Genomic DNA, 17,050 nt, shown 5'->3' with positions numbered 1-17,050 from the left:
TTCTTATATTAAATGTAAAATATTTGAATCAAATATTAACAATGAACATGCCAAAATTCCTTTCAGCATATAAGGATCAAGTCCAAGGTATATTAACCTTTCTAACAAACTTATAGTGTATTAAAGATATTCTTAAAGTATAATTACTATACATTATTTGAGGGTAAATGCCATATATCATTCATTTTACCTCCTTCTCCCCACATGCCTAACATGATGTGAGGCATTTAGTAGATGCTGGAGAAAAGTTTGTTGAATAACTCAATGAATAGACAGATGAAAATTGGACATATTAAATCTATAAGATATTATGATGTAGAAATTTCTCACTTTACTTCAATGTGCAATATAAGCAGAAATTTCAAGCGTGGGATGCCCTAGCAAGAAATACAGATGTGCGTGTGTGTGTATGTCAGTGTGTTGTGGGTGAAGAGTGGTGGAGAGATGAACAAAATACCCCTGACAGTTACCAAATGTTTTCAATAAGCTAAAAATTCCTCTTCGTCCTTCCAACCCCAATGTTGACACTAAGGTGGTTACTTTAAAGCTGTTGCACAAAATAAAGTGCCCCGTAGATGCCTTGTCCTGGTTTGCAATGACAGATTGCACACCCCCAGTAATAATGTGTGCTCCATCTTACTCTGAAGTGTAAAATATGTCTGTAACCATCTCCTCTTATGCTTCCCTCCAGGATAGCGGTTGACGGGCCCTTTGGCACAGCCAGCGAAGATGTGTTCAGCTATGAGGTGGTGATGTTAGTGGGAGCAGGGATTGGGGTCACACCCTTTGCATCCATTCTCAAGTCAGTCTGGTACAAATATTGCAATAATGCCACCAATCTGAGGCTCAAAAAGGTAGGTTCCATCATTTCTCAGAGGGCTTGGAGTATCCATCACACTCTTACCAGTGAAGCCCGAGGGAGGCTTTGTGGCTGAAGGTGACAGAGACCAAGGGAAGTGTAGGCAGGCTCGGGATGGTTCCTGAGAGGCAGGATTCTCTTAAAAGGGCTATTTGATAAGTTAAATGTTCTTCTATATAAACAGGCCCATTAGTAAAAGTAATATACTGTATTTGTATATTACTATATAGAATAGTATATTACAGGAAATTCAGAAGAAAGTTGAGGTAGAGAGAAAATATTCACAACCCCAACCCAATAACTACCCTTGTTTGTATATTCTCTTTCAATATTTTCCCACATGTTTACATTCTTTTAGAAAGTTGTAACTGATGAGGATGTACAATTTCATGTCGTTTTTTTAAAAACAGTGTTTTCAGTGTTGTCGCAGGCTTTACAATAATCATTTTAATGATTCCTTCATGTTCCATTGAGAGGATATAGAATAATTTTTCTATCATCTTAGGTTAGTGATCAAGACAGATTTCATTTTCAGCCCCCCAATAAGAGAGCAGGAGACATGTCTTTCATGTAACTTTTACTTTCTTATGGATATCTCTTCAGAATAAATTCCCAGAGGATTTTGTATGTCCCATATAAATTTTGCTTCATTATCTGATAAAGGACATCTTTAAAAAAACTTGAGACATTCTAGTAACCTTAGAGATTACCTCTAATAGGAACACTAAGCTTACCATGACCTTTTATTATCCCCTTTTCCATTTTTCTATGTGAGGAAGGTGTGGGTAGAACTACTTTTTTCCCTAGGAACTCAGGCAGTAGCAGTCAGGAAAGTAGTCCTGTGGCAGCCATTACTAGTCTAAATTCCAGTGGTCTTTCTGAAAGGAGGTACAAAAGAGGACAGGGATTCTGGGATGGCAAGAGCAGACCCAGAGAGAAAGTGGTGGGCTAATATTTTTTCTTAACTATGCGTTTTTGAGGCCAAACAATTCATTTACTGCCTTGCCGATATGAAGGCCAGAGCAGGTTCATGTGAACCAGCTTGCCAAATGCCCAGAGCTTTCTAAAAACCTCTTTCTAGACCTTCTAAGCAGCAAGAAAAAGTTGGGAGGAGGGAAGAAATCCTTGTGTCAATTCTGACAGGTCCTACTTAAATATAATCTGCTTTATGATCCATCCTCTTTCAGATCTACTTTTATTGGCTGTGCCGGGACACACATGCCTTTGAGTGGTTTGCAGACTTGCTACAGTTGCTGGAGACCCAGATGCAGGAAAGGAATAATGCTGACTTCCTCAGCTATAACATCTACCTCACCGGCTGGGATGAGTCACAGGTGAGGACAAGATCCCAAATTTCAGGTCCTTCCCACAGTGCCCAGGGCTTACTGACTTCCCCTTGGCTATTGGAGTATCTTGTGCACTGTTTTTACTAATAACAGTTGATGGATTCTGGTGACGCAGCCCATTCACTCTCACTCAGTATCCCCACTTGTTCAGACTGTTGAGATTATATTTAAAGTTGATATCTGTGGAACAGATCAAAGCTAAGGAGCCGACAATGAATAAAAGGCATGACTTCGACCTTATTAGACCACCAGGGGGTCTCAAACCAGGTGGACCAGATGATCCACTGGGTAATGAGAAGAAAGTATTAGCTCTCTTTCTCTCTCTCTCCTTTTATAGATACACATACATACATATACTGTACATACTTTTAATTCTATGTTTGTGCATGTTTTATAGTATACACAGTATATTTTTAAACTAGTATTAAATTGCTCAGAGTTATTAAGCATATACTATGGGCCAGATATTATTATTAGTGTTTATGTAGTTTGTCTAATTGAATCCTCACAACAACCCTATGAAGCAACCAGTATTATTATCCACATTTTACAGATGAGGAAACCAAGGCCTAAAACAAGTGAAGTCATTTGTCCAAGGGCATCCAATTAGTAATTAGCAGAGTCAGAATGCTCAAGAGCTGGACCCTTAGCAACTCCCAGTAGTTCACTATTATAATTTGTAAATAAATCAAAATATATCTAACATAGATGACATATATATGTGTGTGTGTGTGTGTGTGTGTGTATGTTTCCCCTCCCTCCAGGGACATTTAGCAATGTAAACATTCTATAATTCACAAGACACCCCCGACAACAAAGAGTTATCTAGCCCTACATGACAAGAATGCCTCAGTTGAGAAACTTTAAAACAAGTTAATTCCAAGGGGATAAAATATTTATAAATAAGCAAACATTAATTATTTTCATGGAAGCAGCATAAGTTGTCACTGAGAGAAGAGCTACAGGCAAGAGTCTCTGTTTATCCTGACCAGTATCTCAGTATCACAGTGGCTCCTCAATCCTGGGCATCTTCCCCATGTACCTTGAAAACTGACCTTTTCTCATTTGAGTTTTGGCATATTATTTAGCATAGATTCTCTAAGTCTTAGAAGAGTCTTGACATGACCATGAAAATTGCTACTCCAGAAAAGTGGTTTTATGTGACTTCTGTAATTTAAAAACAAAACAACAAAAAATATTTGATAAAAATGAAATTCTGAAAAAAATCTATAATATATAAATTGCTTTACAGTTTTGTTATTTAAAGAGCCAGATACAGTTTTTTATGGGAAATTTATTTGTATTGAAAAAGAGTTATTTTGCTTTGCCAAACTAGGCTCTAGATGATTATTAAACCAGAGTAACCACCCTTCTTAACTTCATCCATCCCCTGTCCAGTGGATTTAAAATCTAATTTAATTTTAAATAAATTTAAGTAACTGCTTTTATAAAACATGTTTGTTGTTCAAACTGAGGCTCCCTAGAATGGTAGCAGAAATCAATATGTGACATGTACACACGCGCACACACACACACACACACACACACACACACACAGACTGGCTTTAAGCTTGATTTGATGTCTCATTATGTTATCAAAATATGAGTGCATTTTATTTTTAAAAAATATATCTTTATTGATTTCAGAGAGAGGAAAGGAGAGGGAGAGAGAAAGATAGAAACATCAATGATGAGAAAGTCATTGATCGAGCCCGCAACCCGGGGAATATGCCCTGACCCGGAATCGAACCCCGATTGCCTGGATCCTAGGTCGACGCTCAACCGCTGAGCCACGCCCGGCCAGGCTATGAGTGCATTTTAGTCAATGGTTGTTTTAATGCTTAGTGATTGTCCTCCAAGAGTGGGAGTGGAAGTATATTGGCACAGAGATGAAGTGGTAGAGCAGATGACATATAGAGCAGAGAGAAAAATAAGTAAGAGAATTTGTATCTTACCCACACTTCAAAGCCTGAATCAAATGATGCCATCCTGAAACCATCCCATATCCTCCCACCTTAACTCCCTTCTTTGCTCTCATTGAGAAGTTTGTGTCTCTTCCATGGCACTCATCATACCCTCTTCTACAAATATGATTATTCATATTGATACTTCAAGGTCTGCCCTTCTAGATTATAAATTGTATGAGGAGACCTAGTTTGTTCATCTTTTTTATCTTCTACCCTTCAGAATGCTTTGCTCCAAATATATATATATTGTTAGAATGGGTAGTGAGAGCTTGCTTTGTGAGACATGTAAATATATCTACGTGTTTTTACAGTATGTCCCTTTTTTCTAAATTCATTTCCTTTCCTGCAGGCCGATCACTTTGCTGTGCACCATGATGAAGAGAAAGATGTCATCACAGGCTTGAAACAAAAGACTTTGTATGGACGGCCCAACTGGGATAATGAGTTCAAGACAATTGCGAGTCAACACCCAAAGTAAGGCATCTCCCACTTCAAGGTGTTCTTGAGGCTCATGGTCTGCCTAAAAGCAGCAGCTCCCAAACATGGCTAGATCTGTATATTGAAAATGAAAATACCAATATTCCTGTATTTACACCGAGTTGAAGGTTCTGCATATCTTTGACTTCAATAGGAGTCTTTTAATCACATCAAAATTACCTGGAGAATTATTAGAAGCAAAGACTCTCAGGCCCCCACTTCAGACTTTCTGAATCCTGCTCCTCCTAATAGGGCCATAAGTCGGTTCTTTTCTTTCACCTTCTAAATTTCACTAGTGTCCCTACTTCTTTTAATTTATTACAATTTATACATATTATTAAGGAGACACTGTTCCCTCTTTTGGTTTTAGTTTTTGGGGCTAAAATCATAAGTTGACAGACATTTCAAGGTCCTTTCTGCCTTCACTCAAACTTTACCCATCAGGAAACTTTGAGGGGATCCTTTATCTTGCTAGAATACATGATAAACTCAAGAAATCTCCACACATATACCCTTAAGCCATTGCTTACCCTTTAATGAGCATATAAATCACTTGGGGGATCTTTTCGAAATGCAGGTGCTGGTATTAGTAGATCTGCGGTGGGGCCCAAAAATCTGCATTGTTAAAAAGTTGCCCCTGAGGCTATTGGTCTGGAACCACACCTTGAGAAGCAGGGCTTCAGACTCTAAAATGTAGAGGGATAAAGCCACACCAAGCTGTGGGCAGAGTTGTTGTACCTGAACCGGATTTGCACCTGATTTCAGGATGCTGGAGAGGGTTGGGAGGACACAGAGCCCTGGAGGCAAGTAACCCACAACTCACAAATTCACCACCATTTTTTCTGTAGTAGAAATTTCCATAAACCCTACTTGAATGTCATTATCCAGGGAAGTTAATTTCCATTTGAAGTATCCTGCTGCTTTCACAAACAGGGCTGAGCAGCTCTCCGACAGGGCCATCTGAACTCAGCCATTTGTAGAAAAGACAAAGGAGGAGCAGAGGGGATTGTGCCCTGGGGCCTGAAATCATTTGGAAATTCCCGTACTACTGTGTAATCTATGGCATCCCAAAGCCTGAAACTGTCTTTTTCTTTCTTTCTTTCCCCAAAGTACCAGAATAGGAGTTTTCCTCTGCGGACCTGAAGCCTTGGCTGAAACCCTCAGTAAACAAAGCATCTCCAACTCTGAATCTGGCCCTCGGGGAGTGCATTTCATTTTCAATAAGGAAAACTTCTAATTGGTCTACTTCATGAGGAAATAAATGTGGGTTATACTGCCAAATGCCCAAATAATGCTAGTTGATCATGTAAATTTCCCCCTTAAAAATGGAGAAAAAGAAATTCTAATGTGAAGGTTTTCCCTGAAAGGAGCATCAGATTGTTTGATAGTGATAATTTGCATTTGAATAGGGCTTGATGGTTTTCAGATCACTTTTACAAACATTATTTCAGTGTTGTTATTTTTTCTATCAGTTATGCCAGAGGAAGGTAGGGCAAAGATTCCTGGACTGCTTTTAGGATAAAAAAATGGAGACTCAAAAAATGAAGTAACTTCCTGAAGGTTATGAAGCTAAGATGCATCTAAGCCATCTGACTCCAGGTTTGGTAGTCTTCCCACAGTACCAAGCTGCCTGGAAATGGGTTTGTATGCTCCTCAAAAGAAGAAGAAAACCAGAATGTAGCTATTCATTTTCCATTTTGTATCATCTTTTTTTCTCATTATTGTCATATGGAAGGAAATTTTCCAAAGAGTTAAGAGATAAGATATGCTGAGAATGATTCAACACTTAATAGTGACAGGATTGACATTTGTGCATATTCCAGTTTACCAATAGATCATATCAATTGTGTCAAAGATTTTTCTTACAAAAGAATATTAGAATAACTGGAATTGATGTATTACCCAGCATTTACAATCATGCTTGGCAGAGAGTAGATACTCAATGGAAATTTGTTGAATGAATGAATGAGTGAAAGGACATTTAGAACCATACAGTGTCAGGGTAGAATTAATTTAAAGCCTTAAAAAGAATTATCTAAGGAAATAACTTCTGTTACTCTTATAGGCCAAAGGAACCTTATGCTCTTGAGGGTAGGAACAGGCTAAGGATAGTAACCAATAGGGTGTCCTGGAATTTCCCTCATATTCTTATTTGAAGCATGGAGAGAAGGGAGATGAAAGCAGAGAACTGACCTCCTGCAGTAATTCTGACTGGCTCCTTTAGTCTTGCTCTCTATGCTATGAAAGAAATGCAAACTGATTTACTGCCTGAAAGGATCTCCTCCAGCCAGCACTTGTGAATTTGAAATTAAGAATGGTGACAAATATGTATTGGATATGCCCATCTGCTTTAAATAGCATCACCACTTGTTTTACTTAAGTGGATCTCACTGTGTGACTAATTGTTTATTGTTTTATCATCATATCATTATCATCACCATGAAATTTATATCCTAGAAACTAAAATCCCCAGCTTACTGTGTAGGTACCATATTCACACTCAATAGAATGTCCTCGAAACCTATGTGTTCAAAAGAGACTCTAAATCACTGTTAATGCAGCCAGAAACCGTTTTCTTTTTCTTACAACTGCTCTTATTTCTGGGAACTAAAAACAACTTCATTGGACCAACCCTCTGGAGCCACAGATATTTAGAATTATTCAACTTCAGTAATGAGGAAGCAAAAGAAGAAAGCAGGGGGAAGGGCAAAAGACTGAGTTCAGAAGAAAGGGGCAGGAAGGAGGACAGACAATAAGAGAGTGAGAGAAAGCTAAAAAGGCAAAAGGTTAAGGTGGGGGAAAGGGATCTCACATTGCTCAGTTTCTACCCCAGACTTAAAGTCTTGTATGTACTGAATGTAATTGAATGAAGCATACACATATTCATTTTAATTTTACTATATATGATATTGAGTCTGAAATTCTGGTCACAAGTTTTGAGGCTGAGTGGGCATTTTCAGGGGACTGGGATGAACTAGTAAGAACTCAGTTGTTCTTTGGATTTCATGGGATTGCCAGGGCACTGACAAGTCAAGCTTGCTGCTGGAATGTCACCTCCCCAAAATGTCCCAGGAAGGTTTCTACTTAGAGAAAATTAGGTCCAGCCTGCTCACACTGCATGCCAAGTATAAGTTCATTCATTTAACACATTTTTATTGTGCTACTACAGTGATTCTGGCTCTGTGTTCCTAGTTTCAATTCTTGACACCAAGTGTGAGCAAAAGGGGAAACCACAGTTATAAGAAGTCTGGGTATCTTGGCCCTCACTAACATATTGTAGCATAAATAAAACCAACTCTATTTGTTGCTCTGAAAATGTTTCTCCCTTTGACATCAACATGGTTACCAAAATAGAGAGACCTATCCTGTGTCATCCTGGTTATGAGATTTTTAAAAAATGAGTATAGAAGTGCTCATCATTTTGAGAGCTTTCTTCTTCATGCTTTTTCCAAGCCACCAGCCCAGCTTTTTTAGCATTTAGTGTTTAGCATCTAGTAACAAGAATTGAGAGCATGATTAAGCATTGTTTTAATCTCAAGGCTCTAAAGGCTTTCCTTACTTCTCCTGCTTTGGCAATATTGCATTTCTAAAATTTGACTACTTGTAGGTGTGGTATGTGAATATCCTGGGGGTCCCTGGGACATAATTCTTAGAAAGAACTATTAAAACTGTGCTAAACTATTAAAGTTAATGAACTCTTTTGGTGTCTGTGTTGTTGATCTTTGTATTAAAGGGTAGATTCAGATAGCAAAGATTTTTTTCCTGCCCCAGTAAAGTTGAGATTCCTTGTGTTTCTGTATATGACATGCCAAACACTGTACAATCTATGGATTGGGAAAGGAAAACGGAGTATTGAGTTCTGTGCTAATGTCCTGGTGACCCCTCACATCACTGGTATAAGGAACAAGGAAATATCACATCACATCATGGACAGAATTTAAAAGGCAAAGAAGCCTTAGCATAAGACCTCTTTTTTTTTTTCTTCTTTTCATTTCCACTTGAGTTCTAACTATGCAATTAGGTGTCACCAAATGATATTGTGAATATATATACTCATGGTTCTGTGTTGGCCATTGTTCTAAATGAGTCAACCAGTTACAATACCCACTGACTAAGGAATGGATAGAGACACAGGCCTATGTTTCTGTGGGAGTCAGCAAGTACTGCCACAGTGGCAAAGGACATTACCTGAAACAAGTATCAATAATAGAAACGGCTAACATTTAGTAAACACCGTTTACTATGCCAAACATTTTCCATACACTTTAGCTAATCTCTCAGGACATTGCAAGGTAGCCATTTTATCCCAATCATGTTGATAAAAAGAAAACTGCGGCTGAGTGAGGATAAATGTTAGGCACAAACTATCCCACAACTACTATGTCACTGTGTCAACATTAAATCTACATCCTTCTGGCAAAAATATCCTTGTTCTTTATACTACACTAACAGATTAAACAAGGTATAAATAACCAGGGATATTTTCAAAGCTATTGTGCTAGGTACAGATTATGTATGAAGAATAGCTAGGTAGCCCGGCCGGGCGTGGCTCAGCTGTTGAGCGTCGACTTAGGATCCTGGCGATCAGGGTTCGATTCCCGGTCAGGGCACATGCCCGGGTTGCGGGCTGCAGCCGATCAATGACTCTCATCATTGATGTTTCTATCTCTGTCTCTCTCCCTCTCCCTTCCTCTCACTGAAATCAATAAACATATATTAAAAAAAAAAGAATAGCTAGGTAACAGTGGTGGTATAAACCTGTTCTTTGCCACCTAAGTATCATGATATCTCAGTGTAGAAACACTGATTAACCCAATTCATGCTAATTTTTACTTTTATTTATTTTAAAATTTTCAGCTTTATTGGGGTACAGTTGACAGATAAAATTGTAAGATATTTAAAGCATACAATGTGATAATTCACCAAATAATGTCTTCTCAAACAACAATAATTTTAACCTATATAACTACAATACAATGAACCAGTCCAAGAAATTTAACACTGATACAAACTATCATTTAGTTTATAGTCATGTATAGGTGACACTGTATCCTCAGGAGGTAGGTATTGTCAGTTTGTCCTGTTATTGGTGGTATGAAGTTTAATCACCAGATTTCTCTGTTATAAATGTAAAGGTATTATTTTACTTTTGTAAGTAGTAATAATATTTGGGGATTATTTTGTGACCATAAAAATATCATTTTCTCCAATAGCCTTTCATCCAGTCTTTTTAGCATATAAAATCATACTATCTGCAAACAAAGACTATTTTATTTCTTTCTTTTTGATTTGATGCTGTTTATTTCTTTTTCTTGCCTGATTGCTCTGGCTAGGACTGCCAGTGCTATGTTGAATAAGAGTGATGAGAGTGAGTACTCTTGTCTTGTTTCTGATGTTAGAGAGAAAGCCTTCAAATTTTCACCATTGAGTATGATGTTAGCTGTGGGCTTGTCATATATGGCCTTTATTATGTTGAGGTATGTTTCTTCTATATCCATTTTGTTGAGCATTTTTATTATGAAAGGATGTTATATTTTGTCAAATGCTTTTTGTGCATCAAGTGAGATAATCATATTATTTTTATCTTTCCATCAATGTGGTATATCACATTTATGGATTTGTGCATGTTGAACCATCCTGCATCCCAGGGATAAATCCTACTGGATCATAGTGTCATAATGTATAATCTTTTTATTGTGCTGTTGAATTTGATTTGTTAGTATTTTGTTAGGAATTTTTGTATCTATATTCATCAGGCGTATTAGCTTATACAGTGGTACCTCGGTTTTCTAATGTAATCCATTCCTGAAGACCTTCGAGTTCTGAAATGTTCAAAAACCAAGGGGTCAATAGCCAACAGGTAGGCCTCAGGATCCTGCCTTCAGTGGAAGTTGTGTGGCATGTTCGACTTCCAAGGTATGTCCAAAAACCAAAACATTTCCTTCGGGGATTTTGGCATTTGTAAACCAAAATGTTCGTCAATGGAGACATTTGAAAACCAAGGTACCACTGTATTTTCTTTTCTTGTAGTATCCTTATCTGCATTTGGTATCAGGAAAATGCTAGTCCTGTAAAATGAGTTTGGGAGTGTTCCTTCCTCTTAAATTTTTGGAAGAGTTTGAGAAGAACTGGAGTTAGTTCTTTAAATGTTTGGTGGATTCACCAGTGAAACCATCTGGTCCTGGAGTTTTCTGTGTTGAGAATTTTTTGATTACTAATTCAATCTCATTCTTTTTTGGTCTCTTCAGATTTTCTAATTTCTTTATGATTCAGTCTTAGTAGGTTATATGTTTCTAGGAATTTATCCATTTCTTCTAAGTTATCCAGTTTGTTGGCATTTCATGGTTCATAGTATTCTCTCATGATCCTTTGTATTTTTGTGGTATTAGTTGTAATGTCTCCTCTTTCATTTCTGATTTTATTTGAGTCCTGTCTCCTTTTTTCTGAGTTCCAGCTAGAAGTTTGTCAATTTCATTTATCTTTACAAAAACCCCCAGCTCTTAGTTTCACTGATTTGTTTCTATTTTTTTCCTGGTCTCTATTTTTTCATTTCTGCTCTTGTGGAGAGCAGCTGAACCTGGAGGCTGGCAGTGACTCAGGCAGGAGCAAGGCTGTACCCTGAAGACCCTGAGGGACCTTGTCCGGGGCAGAGGCAAAGCCGTGTCTGGATACAGGTTCCTCCTGTCCATTGTGTAGGCTGACACGCTGGCCTGAGCAGAGCTATGCTTGCGTGCAACGTGTCCTGCCAAAGGCTAGGATATGTGATCAGCCGAACAATGGTCAGGTGCCAACTTCTGTGTACAGTGGGTGCTGCGTATAATAATAGAAAACCCTCAAGATGTTGTTCTGGGTGCAGCAAAGCAGTATGTTCCGAGAAAGCTTGCCAAGGGATTGTTTTTGTTCCTTTTGGTTACCCGCAGTTGCCATAAAGAACTGTTATCTTGATGTATGTAATAAAGAAACTGAGCTTGCTTGGGGTCACCGTCTCTCCATCCGAGGGCAGTGTCCCACCCAGCCCTAGCTTTAACTGTCTTATATGTCTCCGTGTATTTCTTAATTTCCTGTCGCTCCCTCTCAGGATCCCCCACTTCCCCTTGCAGGTCGCGGCATGCTCTGATCTGTGTTATTTCCTCCCTTCTGCTAACTTTGGGCTTAGTTTGTTCTTCATTTTATAGTCCATTGGGGTATACAGTGAGGTTATTTGAGTTGTTTCTTAATGCTGGCACTTATCACGATAAACTTCCCTCTTAGAACTGCTTTTGTAGAACTGCTTTTACATCCCATAGATTTTGACATGTTGTGCTTCCATTTTTGTTTGTTTTGAGGTATTTTTTATTTTCCTTTAGATTTTTTTGACCCATTGGTTGTTCAGGAGCATGTTGTTTAATCTCCACACAATTGTGAATTTTCCAGTTTCTTCCTGTTATTGATTTCTGGCCTCATACCACTGTATTCAGAAAAGATACTTAGGATTTCAATCTTCTTAAAGTTGCTAAGACTTGTTTTTTGACCTATTGTGTGATCTATCCTGGAGAATATTCTGTGTGTACTTGAGACAAATGTGTATTCTGATGCTGTTGAATGGAATGTTCTGTATATGTGTTATTTTTATTTGATCTAAAGTATGGTTCAAGTTCAATGTTTCCTTGTTGATTTTCTGTCTGGATGATCTATCCATTGTTGAGAGTGGGGTATTGATGTTCCATATACTATTATTGTATTGCTATTTCTCCCTTCAGCTCGGTTAGTGTATGCTTAATATACTTAGGGGCACCAATGTTGGGTGCATACATATTTAATTTGTTATATCTTCTTGACTAATTGACCTCTTATCATTTTATAGTGATCATCTTTGTCTCTTGTTACCATTTTTAGCTTAAAGTCTATTTTGTCTGATATAAGTATAGCTACCCCTGTTCTCTTATGGTTTTCATTTACATGGAATATCTTTTTTCATCCCTTTACTTGAGTATGTGTTTGTCCTTAAAGCTTAAGTGAGTCTCTTGTAAGCAGCATTTAATTGAGTCTTGTGTTGTTGTTTTTTAATCCATCCAGCTATTCTATGCCTTCTGATTGGAGAAGTCAATCCATTAACATTTTGAGATATTATTGATAGGTAAGGACTTACTATTGCCATCTTTTAAATTGCTTCCTGGCCATTTGGTAGTTTCATTTTTCTTTTCTTTCTTTTTTCCTTTCTTTGTAAATGGATGATTTTCCATAGTGGTATGTTTTGATTCCCCTTTCTTAGTTTTTTTATGTATGTATTGTACATTTTTGTTTTGTGGTGCCTGTGAGGCTTACAATGTAAAAGTGCATTTTGAGAAATCTTCCTCTTTAAGATATTGTATATCAAAGAGTGAGGGAGGGAAAGAAAGTGAAACATAAATAGACAGTATCAGCATTAACTAGAAGGAACAAAACAAGGTAGGGAATATTAAAATAAAATGAATAGAGTGATTATTAATTTTATTAACCAATGTCATCTCTATAAATTTAATTAAAAACTGTAAACAAATAAAAATATATCTGTTCTATTTGAAAAAATAAATAATGCTTAAATTGATTGCAATTTGCCAAAAATTTTCCACTTCTTTCTATATCCATGTCCTCTACAACGTGACTTTACAGTTCTTTCCTAAAAGAGGAGTGGTCTATTTGCTCACCCTTTAATCTGGGCTATTCTTATGACTCGCACTGACCAGATTAACCAAAGAATATATGTGCATATATACATAGCCCAAGGACACAGACAATAGTGTGGGGAAGGATTGGGGTGGAGCAGGGGCTGGGTGGAGGGTGGTAAAGGGGGTGGGAATGGGAAACATCTATAATACTGTCAAAAATAAATATAAATAAATAAATAAATAAATAAATAAATAAATAAATAAAAATAAATAAAAGAATGCATCAAAAGTGATGTGTGAATTCCAGTCTAAGCCTCAAGAAACCTGGAATGCTTTTGTTATCTTTTACTTCTCTGCCTTTTCTGGGATAGGATACCCAGGCTAGCTTGCTCCCAGGTGAAACATGTAGAGCAGAGCACTCATCCTAGTATCAACAAAAACACCAGACATATGAGAGAGAGCCCAAGATTAACAGAACTTCTTTGGCAACCCACAGCTGACTACAGATGCATAAGGGAGCCTAGCTCACAACCACAAAATTACCCAGATGACCTGTAGATGCATGGGAGATGGTAAATAGTTCTTCTTTTAAGCCACTAACTTCAGGGTATTTGTTATACAACAAAGATACTGACATTAAAAAAAATTGATGAAAGAGATGGAAGATGTAGGTGATTATACATATGCTTACATGTCATAGCAAGCTTTTCTAAGGTGTACTGTAATGAACATATTAACTTTACTATGAGGAAAATACTATATCGTCTGAATTCTCATGACTTATTTGTAATCATACTTGTTTAAATGTCCTTGGGCTCATGGAGCACAAAGGTATTGCCACCTAAAATATAACAGGTAATTTATTTTAGATAATTCTACCTCAAAAACTCGCATGCTGTTCCATCTACGCAGAAATAAGCTACCTGGCAATCTCACTATGTGAAATAGAAGTAAAAACAGGGAATGATGGCAGGAGGCAGTGTCTGAGCAATTAAAATAGAACCTAAAATCCATGAATATTTGTATATTAAACCCTGGCATAACTAATCAGAAATTCACTCAGAGCTATTTTATACTTGTTATAACAAGCTTAGTGACCTTAGTCCCCAAGTGCCAAGTTAAAAGAAATGAGAATTACTATATATACACAGTGGTTACAAGTGACATCTGAGAACCTAAAGAAAGGACAAAAAAGGAATGCTATAAGCATAGTAAAACATCTCAGAAGCATAGCAGTCTGGGGTCATTTAGTATAAGGAAAAAGAGCTCCATATACCTCAACAGAACTGAACAGCATCATTGTGATGCATTTATTCATTTATTCAACAAATGCTATATATACTGAGCTTTTTCTCTGGTCATTGTACTGGTCAGAACCTAAAGGACTGAGACTATTAATTAAAGCTTACAATTTGGTACAATAGCAGGTGTAATGCCAGCGATGTTTTTAATAGTCCATTCACTAAAGGGTTAAGTCATGTTAAGTCAGCTAAAATATTCATACACAATGGTTAAACTTTTTGCCTATGTTTAAAAGGTAAATCTTCAGTTATCTGCAAAGTACACACATGGAGAATGACTCATTCCAGAGTGTTCTCAGATAACTTAAGTTTTGTAATATTAGTAGGTATAATTTTTTGTAAGTTTTGTATAATTAACATGTCCATTGCCAGTACAGGGTTGTCCACATTTCTGGAAGAAAAGAAAAGAGAACTTTTGTAGATTGTGTGTAAAGAAGTAAAATTTGTTTACAAATTAAAAATAAAAATAATTAGGTTGCTTTTAAAGTGAGGAGGGGAAATCAAAATTATACAATATTTAAAGCAGTAAAAGAAGAAAAATAAAGTTCTATTCTTTTAAAAAGAATTCCTTAAATATGCTAAAAGTGAAAAATATAGAATTTACTAATAATTTTTTATGTTCTTCTTTCTTAATGGTATTTAAAAATACAGTTAGTTATTTTAAGAAATGAGGAAGTTTTGACCTGCTTACTGTATATAAGTCTGCTGCAGGTGGTGGTGATTGCTTGAAACAGCAGAAAATTATAAGCTCTTGTCTAAGAAAAGATTAAACTAGCCAAGTGAATCCAAAACACGTGTAACATTTAGAAAAACATAGCCCTGCTAAGTAGGCATGAAACCCACAAGTGACATGAAAAAGATTAAGATAGGTAACAAAAACTCAGACACTTCCAGTTCAAGATGGTGAACTGACCTGAAGCAATAATATAAATGCTTGATTTACATTTGGTGTAATACACACACACACACACACACACACACACACACACACATACATACACACACATACATACTTGATTTACACCAAATGTGCCATTGCAATTAAGTTGAGGAAAAGGATGGTCTCTTCTATAAATGGTGCTACAGCAATTATATATCCATATGGTATAATATAAACCTTTTCTCCTACTTTACACCACTCCCCAAAATCAGTGATTAGCATAGACCTAAGTTACCTAAATAGAAAAGGTAACAAATATAATTTCTAGAATAAAATATAGACTATATTTATGATCTTGGAGGTAGGCAAATATTTCACAAACAATACAAAATGAGTAAAAAAATTAAATAGGGCTTTATAAAATTAGAAACTTCTGTTCATCAAAAGATATTATTGAGAAAGTGAAAAGACAAGTCACAGACTGGGAGAAGATATTTACAATCCATATTATAAAAAAGGACTCATATTCTGAATATATGAAGACCTTGTAAGATCTATAACAGAGACACAAAAAATTTAAAAATGGACAAAGCAGTTGAACAGTCACTTCACTACAAAACATATCTAAATTGCTAATAAACGTGGAAAACTCTCAATATCACCAACCAATGAAAATTAATACCACAAGGCACTACCATCTCATCCACCAATATAGCTAAAATTTATAAGTATTGGTGTTGGTGAGGACATGGAGCAACTGGAACTCTCAGACATTTTCAGATTTTTAGATACATTAAAATTAATCTCCCATAACTCTTAAGAAGTCACTTGAGGCTGTATTTTTGAAAAATGAGGAAGTAATATGAAACGAATAAGGGAATAAGATTTCCAAAGCAACAGTTCCAACCCAGGAAAGCAGAGAAAGAATGTTCCAGAATTATGGTTGTGAACTATTTCAGGCTGGGCAGCTATTTTAGATAGAAGCAGGAGAAAACAGAGCTCCAACAAGATTTCCAGGAAATAAAGAAACTTGAAATAAAGTGATAGAGATGGACTTCTTGAGGTTATTGTAAAATCATTTGTTGGGAATTAAATCAACAAAACATCACTTAAGAATATTCTCTCTTTAGTGGTATGGTCAAGACATTAGATCCATAGAAAGGGAAAATAAACTTAGCACACAACTCAGCTCAAATTTAAATATATATATATGTATATTATATATGTATATATATATAATGTAATGTTATAATATAAATACTGTTTATTTGTTTTCTAATTTTAGAGTTAATAATAGGTCAACCACAGAAAAATTAACTATGGTTAAGAAATAGAATGTAATTATTGTATGTCAACTGTAATTGAAAAATAAAAAAATATTTAAAAAATAGAATTTAAAGTTATCAATTGTGAGAATATAAAATTAAAGGCACGAAGGAAAGGGTAAAGTATTAGCAAGATCTGAGGGAGAAAAGACATACGCCATTCATATACGTAGATATGCCCATGGGAAATTTCATAAAAATAATTTCATGTACCCATATGAGGCACAAAAATAGCTCAGAGATGCCAGATCTGATAGGGAAAATGGAC

The 17,050-nt window shown here is 36.5% G+C and overlaps 1 protein-coding gene across 1 annotated transcript in view; it reads left to right on the top strand.

The window, feature by feature from the left end:
- CYBB (cytochrome b-245 beta chain) overlaps positions 1–8,349 on the top strand; it is a 35,544-nt gene extending 27,195 nt beyond the window's left edge. Inside the window, exons 10-13 of the mRNA XM_081125880.1 lie at positions 692–854; positions 2,047–2,193; positions 4,522–4,646; positions 5,760–8,349. Of these exons, the coding sequence (XP_080982006.1) occupies positions 692–854; positions 2,047–2,193; positions 4,522–4,646; positions 5,760–5,886 (562 nt within the window). The 3' untranslated portion in view covers positions 5,887–8,349. The remainder of the gene's footprint in view (positions 1–691; positions 855–2,046; positions 2,194–4,521; positions 4,647–5,759) is intronic.
- The last annotated feature ends 8,701 nt before the right edge of the window (positions 8,350–17,050 follow it).

This window comes from Miniopterus schreibersii (genome assembly GCF_964146895.1).
Source record: "Miniopterus schreibersii genome assembly, chromosome: X".
In the NCBI taxonomy this organism is placed as follows: Eukaryota; Metazoa; Chordata; class Mammalia; order Chiroptera; family Miniopteridae; genus Miniopterus; species Miniopterus schreibersii.
The sequence above is the reverse complement of the archived record's forward strand: the minus strand, read 5'-3'. Positions and strand labels throughout refer to the sequence as shown.